The 7,133-nt window shown below is 32.1% G+C and overlaps 1 protein-coding gene across 1 annotated transcript; it reads right to left on the bottom strand.

The window, feature by feature from the left end:
* Window positions 1-3,187: 3,187 nt before the first annotated feature.
* LOC8267776 (glucan endo-1,3-beta-glucosidase) lies at window positions 3,188-5,719 on the bottom strand. Its single transcript, XM_048375233.1, has 4 exons — window positions 5,000-5,719; window positions 4,097-4,678; window positions 3,641-3,911; window positions 3,188-3,442 (listed from the first exon to the last, which is right to left on the bottom strand). Exons 1-4 carry the CDS (start codon window positions 5,459-5,461, stop codon window positions 3,417-3,419), a joined length of 1,341 nt encoding a protein of 446 aa, XP_048231190.1. The 5' UTR covers window positions 5,462-5,719; the 3' UTR covers window positions 3,188-3,416.
* Between the last annotated feature and the right edge of the window lie 1,414 nt (window positions 5,720-7,133).

The following is a 7,133-nucleotide window of genomic DNA, read 5'->3' as shown; positions in this document are numbered from 1 at the left end:
GAACGAAGATTGGCTAAAGAAGGTATCGCCACTGGTACTTTCTGAAGCATCGGAACTAACTACAAGTTTGGATATTAATGGATATTTTCTGTTAAGTTCTATGTATAATCTGACCCAATAATTAATTAAACATTCCATCCCTAAACATTTAGTCCATGTGGATGCTTTCAATATGTTTTATTAAATTACTATGGTAAAGTCTTCATTATCTTTTTGCGGTCACAAGGCCACTGTCCTAGCCTTACTTCTCCATCTATTACCTTTGCTTGTTAGTGCTGATTTACAAGCATTAAACACAAGCTTATTTGAATAACACAGTCAGTTTAAAGAGTAACAAAGTGATTAAAGTACTCGAGATATAAGATGGATAACGGGTAAATATAAGAATGATTACCGTACCTCAGAACATTTAACATATCAAATAATTACTCAAGTGTTACATGAGACAAGAAATGGAAATAATTAATGCTTTCTATCAAATATATGAAGTCAGAATTTGCTATGCAAAAATGGGGAAAACGAAATCTTGTTTGGTGTCATGGAACTAAAGATCTTGAATCAATAATAGATGAGTTATCTTACTCATGCATATTCTGTCAGAGTTCCTCCCAACTATAGAACCCAACCGACATGAGGCAAAAATGATAGGCCAAGCAGATATTTTGATTGGATTTTTACCAGTCTTGCGGAACAATAAATAATTTGTTGCAGCAAGAATGAACTGAGAAATGACACAAATCAATCCAGCAATATCTGTGTAGGAACCAAACAGCGGGCCATTTTCAGATGGATAATAGAACCAAGGCATGGTGCCACTCCATCTCCATACGCCCTTTCCTTTCTTAACTTGTAAACAAGCTTGCCTATGCAAAAGACGAGCTTAGAAAAGACAATCCCAGGCAAATTGGTAGAGAAAGAGAGTAATGCTGCGAGTATGGATACAACTCCAACAACGAGGTTGGCAATTGCAAAAAATCCAGTTCAAGACCTTAAAAGAAGAAGCAGTATTAATTAATTGTTAGTTAGCAACACTTAAAATTAAAGACAAACTTACAACTTGTGAGTGCCAAATTGAATTTCAAGTTTTTGACCTTGGGTTTTGAGGTCCTTTGATTGCCATTTTCACTATAGCAGCTGTAGTAATTTGTGTCACAAGAAGAATGTGGAGAGGAAGCCAAAGCAACATTAGACTGTGTTTCATCCCTATCCTCTCCAACACTACAATCTATTCCTACGTGTAGAATGCTTGATGTAGAATTAGGTGATGATTGATTGTTCGATGGAAGTTCCAGCAATGACCGAGTAATTGACTGAAGCTCCAGCGATGACTCAAGTCTTGATCGCCGTAGCCGAAGTCACCGTAAAAGAAAAATCTGCAAGAAACTGAGGCGAGCCAGATCATAGCGGTTCTCAGGCAAGCCTCCATCATCACTCTGACTTTCATCTAGCTTCTGTGAGGAAGAAATGCTGCTTGGATTAATCGGAATTTCTCCTTGCATCTTTTGACACATAGAACAAATCACTAAGAAAACTTATTCTCAGGAGATTTAAAGGTCCCAAGAAAAAAATTAAATAAATAAATAATTCCACGAGATTTTGGACTTTTCAGTTCAATAGCAAATCTGCTAATTAATTAACCCAGGCAACTAATTCCTTTTAACATTTCCCATCTCATGCAGGCAATTTCCAGGAAACCATAGGGACGAAGAATTAAGAGTACATAAGGCTGTTTGACGGAATGGCCCTGAAAATTGTTTAAAAGGAAGCCATTCGGGTCTATCAAGAGGGTACATTCGATACTAGAGTAGGGTGGGCATGTTCGTATGATGCCCAGCAGCGTTGTGAATTGTAGTCTAATGGATTTTCATCAACGGAATATGCAGAAGTGACACCATTTAATTTCCTTAATTATTGGCAGCTTCCAGGCAAAAGGATATGAAGATTCAAACATTAGGGAGCTAGACAACTTGGTTAATTCTCGTTAGAGTCTCAACCATATTCTGTCCCTACTAATACTCAGTATAAATGCTCGTGGAATTAATTGTTATTAGAGTGTCTAATTACTATATACCACCTATATTTTTTTATATTACATTACTTACTCCTCTACATTAAAAGTTATATTTTTTTATCTTTTAATTAATTTGTAAATTTATAAAAAAATACCCAATTAAAATTTTTGCTAAACAATCTTTAATTAAGTTTAGTTAAATACTATTTTCCCTTTATTTTTAGTCTAATATATAACCTGCTCCTATTACGCTAAAATTTTCTTACATAAAGATCCAGAAAATTAAAGAATTAAATTAATAAAAAAATATAATTTAATCTTTACACTTATCAAAATTATGATTTGAGTGTCTAATAAAATTAATAAAAAATTATATTCATCTTATTTTTATAATTTAAAGTTAGTTATATGAATTTTCAATATATTGCTAAATATGAGTGCTTCAAGAAATTTAATTTTAATAGGATAAATTATGCTAAAAATTAGAATAAGTAACAGAATATTATTTAATTTTTTTATTATACACAAAAATTGATTCTTGTTGAATATAAAATTTTATATTGATTGGATAAAAAGATAAATTTAGATGAGTCTAATATTTAATATTTTAGACAATTAAGAGACTAAATTGATAAAGACTAACTATTACCTTTCTTGTTACTAAGTTAGTCTTTTAATTGTTTTGACTTTAGATAAGAAAAGATAATAATTTATTTTGTTAAAAGATAAGGAAGTTCTAATATGATAAATAAAATATAAGAAATAATTTGTGTATTAGATTAAAAAATAGGAGGCAAATAGTATTTAACCTAATCTATTTAAAGATTGTTTAATAAGATTATAGTGGAAGAGTTCTTTAGTATATATTTATAAGATAAAAGAATAAAAAATATAACTTTTAAATGTGAATGAATAAGTAATATAATAAAAAAAATCAGAGAATAGTAAATACCCCTTAAATATAACTTAATTAGTAACAAAATCATCTCAAGGGCTAAGAAATTTTGAGTTTCAACCCTAGTTGAAACTGATTAATTAAAAAAAAATCTAAGTTTTTTACATAATTTATCGTATGGCCACCTGAGATATTTATTTATTAATATTATTATTAAACTCGAGAGATGATTAAATTCATGTTATACAAATATTAGACCAATCACATTATATTTGAAATAATTCAAACAAAAAATTGTATACTATTATTTCTGTGTCAATATGTGTTCAAATAACATTGTCCTTTTCGAGATATCAAAATTATATTTTCTCAAATTATACATTTGCTTTGCAGCTTAATTACAAAGAATGAAGAAATAAATTACATGTCTAAAATTTCCATTAATTTAGCTAGTATGGGGCTTCTCTCAATTCAAAGCAAATCCCGGTTCCTCAGTGTCTAGATTTAATCTCAAACGTACCTACAATTCCCATGACCTGCACAGAAAACCATAAGAAATGTCATTATTAATTATAAAACAGAACCTCGTTTCCTATATAGAGATGCATGATTGTTTTATAAAGAATCCTAGACATTGAGTTCTTACTTCCAGGGCAAAATTAAAACTAAAATCAGAATCAGAATCAGATTCGGAGACGAATTTGGTTTAACTGGTGAGGCAAATATTGACTTACTTGGGTCAGCAGTGGTGATAACAGCAGTATGAGAGAAATCGCAATTGAAATCATTGCGGCCATGTGTTTGATAGAAAGAATTCATGGCAAATGATGCATGAGACCTGATATTGTTAGGATCAAAACAGGCACCACCAGCTTGAATAGGCTTGCAATCTACTCCCTGGCTACACACATAGTCTATGTTTGCTTGCAATTGCTGATCATTAGCTTCCGCTTTGGGTACACACCATTTCTTGCCTGTGGTTGGATTTGGATTTGGTGTATTGGTCTAAGTAACAATATAAACAAAATTTAAATCAATATGACAATGCTTACTTCAATTTAATGGCAAAGAAATTGAACTCAATTGTTAATAATTATAGTCCAATAACATACAACAGTGACAATTAAGTTGTAAAATGTAAGTTCAGAAGAAAAGAACAATAGAATTATGAGTACTAATTAATAACGTACCTGCTCATTGCGCAATACTCCAACATTGTAAACAGGGCTAAAATCTGGCCTAAACAAACCCCAATTTCTCTCAGCAGTTGATCCAGGTTTAAGATTTTCATTAAACAATGCAAAAATGTACGTCTCAAATCGCCTATTGGGCATCAATGGAGTACCCTTCCCTGAAGTAACATGCTTGATCAAATTCCCATTATAAGCCACAGCATTCTCGACCGTACAAGCCGGCTGGTTCGGGTCGCCAAGGGAGGGCCAACCAGTCTCAGCCACTAGAATGTCAACATCAGGATAGCCCATTGCTTTAATGGCAGAGTAAACAGCATCCATCATCGCATCAAACATGTTAGTGTAGGTAATGTTTGTGTATCTGTCATGGATGCCACGGTTTGGCTTGAAAAGAATGTATTTATCAACTTTTGGGGCGTAGCTAAAATAAGGGTATGGGTTAACCATGAGAGGTGATTTGGTTTCACGTAGAAATTGAAGCAATGGTGCAAATATGGACTTTTGGTAGCCAGGCCTGATTCGAGCAGCACTTGGCGGCACTGAATTGTATAGAATTCCTAAGGTATGAGGCGTTGATACCTGCCATAAACCCAGAAAAAAAAATGTTAAAATAGTAAACAGAAAAAATAATACTAATACTTTTCGGTTCTTCAGGAACTCTTTAGAAGGAATGCACCTGACAGAAGTTGAGTTCCACATTTCACTAAATCTAAAATCAAGAATGCCTAAGCGAACTTTAGATATAAAATGTCCGCCTCATAAGTAGGAGATCAAGATTAGAAATTGGAAGACTTTTCATTTTTCTTTAAAGTTTTTGTAAAAAAATAGAGAAAATAATAAATAATTATCCTATTAGCGAATGAATAATAATAATAATAATAATAATAGAAACTGTTTAACCTTAATATCCTTGATTCCAGCAAGAACGAGAGCATGATGCAGGGCCTTCATGCAAGGAACAAGATGAGCAATCCAATCTTGAACACCAGACATCAAAATTTCATTTCCAACAGCAATCCGATTAATCTTTGTCTGTGGATAATAAGGTTTAATATTGTTGTTAACCCACCGACGGGCAGCATGAGCCTCAGAAAGAGCTGGAATATCACCATTACCAACAGTTACGGTCACAGTAATGCCAGTATTGGCAAAAGCTCTGAGAATGTCAGGATTAGTGTCAAAGATTTTGATGCTATCTATAATTGTCTGTGTTTTGAGGAAATTGGCCACCTGAGATGGTGGTGGCAGGTTGTTGGCTAACGTACCATAGTTGACACCAAGTGCAAAAGTGGTGGTGGAGAGGTGGAGGAGGATAGAGAAGAGGAGGAGGACAGTTTTGATGGTTGTAGAAGTGGTGGCCATGGTTGTGGTGGATTTTTTGAAATGAAAGAGGTTACAGAATTACAGTTTATATAAAAAGAGAAATGTTCAGATATATGAGATTTTTTATTTTATTTTTTTCTGAAAAGGCAGAGCCAGCTATTTTTGACAAGAGGGAAAAGAAGAGGAAAGAGAGATACAAACTAGAAAGTCTGTTATTTAAGCAATGCAAAATCTGAAAGAAACCAGCTGGTTGGAGTCGAATGTTTTGACCTTTTATTATGGCAGATGGGCATTGTTTGAACGGTACCAAATTAGCCTGTTTCTCCAAGGTGATTTTATGTCCTAAATAACATCATTAAACTGAAACTATGTCAGTTATTCAGATTATTTGTTTTATATTTAATTAAATTGTAATTTAATCAAAGCTTGAAATCCAGTTCAAAGAATAATTACTATTGAAAAGTAAAGGCTTTAGATTTAATATTATTAAAAAATAAAAAATTTAAATTTAAATTTCTATCTCTTTCGAAATTTTATTTTTATTATGAATATAGAAGAATTATTCTACCATAAATTTATATTATATTATTACTTTACTTATATTCTACATTTAGAACAAATCTTAAAATAGTCTCATCATCGGTTTGATACATTCAATTTAAATGTTTAAATGTTGGCCATGTGAAATTCTAACAGTCGATAATATTTGGATCAATCTTGATGGTCTGAAAAAAATAATCTATGGCAGTTGAAATCTAATGTTCGTGGTGTAATAGAGGGAGGCGTGTACAAGATGCACACGAAAGAGGCAGCAAAAGTAGTGGCGGGATGAAGGGAGGAAACGGTAATGTTCATGTCAGGGGATGATGATACGTGGCGGTTAGAGAACGTTCTTTTAGACTTCGAGTCAAAATCTCAATGCCCACCCATACGTTATTTAATATTTAAAATATATTATTTTCTAAGGAAAGAATATTTTATTTTTATTTTATTGACAGAAGTTGGGGCTTTATTAATTAGATAATGGTAAAAGTTTAAGTTAGGACAGCAAGCACCTCATTTTGGAACATTACTTTTAACTACAAGTGTTCTCTTTATTTAGCTTTCTAATAAGTGAACGCGTAACGGAAACGCGGAATTGTGCGTTTGGCGGAGAAAACACGCTAAGAACCAATTAAACGATGCGTTTTATCTTTTCTTTTTTTCCAGAGATATGATTAGTATTAGATTTAATTGTCGGATTTTTTTTAATACATTTGTCTGTTTATTCTGATGATGCATTACTACTATGCCAATGTATATATAAACTCTAGGAAAAATATTTAGTGATTGAATTTAATACTTGGAATTAAAATTCTAGTAAAATTAAATAAAGAATCTGTTTAATTAAGAAGTGATAATAATAAATAATTATATTGGTGATTTGTAAGATTGCAACTAAAATTTACTAGATGGGGGCTAAAATGATTTTCTTTTTTAATACATGGAGAAAATTAAATGTTATTAATGAAATTATGATAAAAGAATGTAGGAATGCAAAATTGTATATGTAATAGAACATTGTCCTCTCTTTACTTCTTTCATTTCCATTTTCAAGCATGTAAAAGGTTTCAAACTTAGTAATTATGGATAGAGAGGAATTAATTAAGCCTCCATAATGATAATGGGTTATAGTAAGAATATATAAGGGAGGGAAGCTAGGAGGCAACAC

This window comes from Ricinus communis, chromosome 6, assembly GCF_019578655.1.
Source record: "Ricinus communis isolate WT05 ecotype wild-type chromosome 6, ASM1957865v1, whole genome shotgun sequence".
Classification (NCBI taxonomy): domain Eukaryota; kingdom Viridiplantae; phylum Streptophyta; class Magnoliopsida; order Malpighiales; family Euphorbiaceae; genus Ricinus; species Ricinus communis.
This window is presented reverse-complemented; position numbering and strand designations above follow the sequence as displayed.

Excerpts from the sequence above, each read along its gene's own strand:
- LOC8267776 (XM_048375233.1), bottom strand. The coding sequence starts at position 5,461 with ATGGCCACCACTTCTACAACCATCAAAACTGTCCTCCTCCTCTTCTCT. Across the intron at positions 4,679-4,999 it reads CTGGAATCAAGGATATTAAG|GTATCAACGCCTCATACCTT; the intron begins GTTAAACAGTTT and ends GGTTTATGGCAG. Across the intron at positions 3,912-4,096 it reads GAGTATTGCGCAATGAGCAG|ACCAATACACCAAATCCAAA; the intron begins GTACGTTATTAA and ends ATTGTTACTTAG.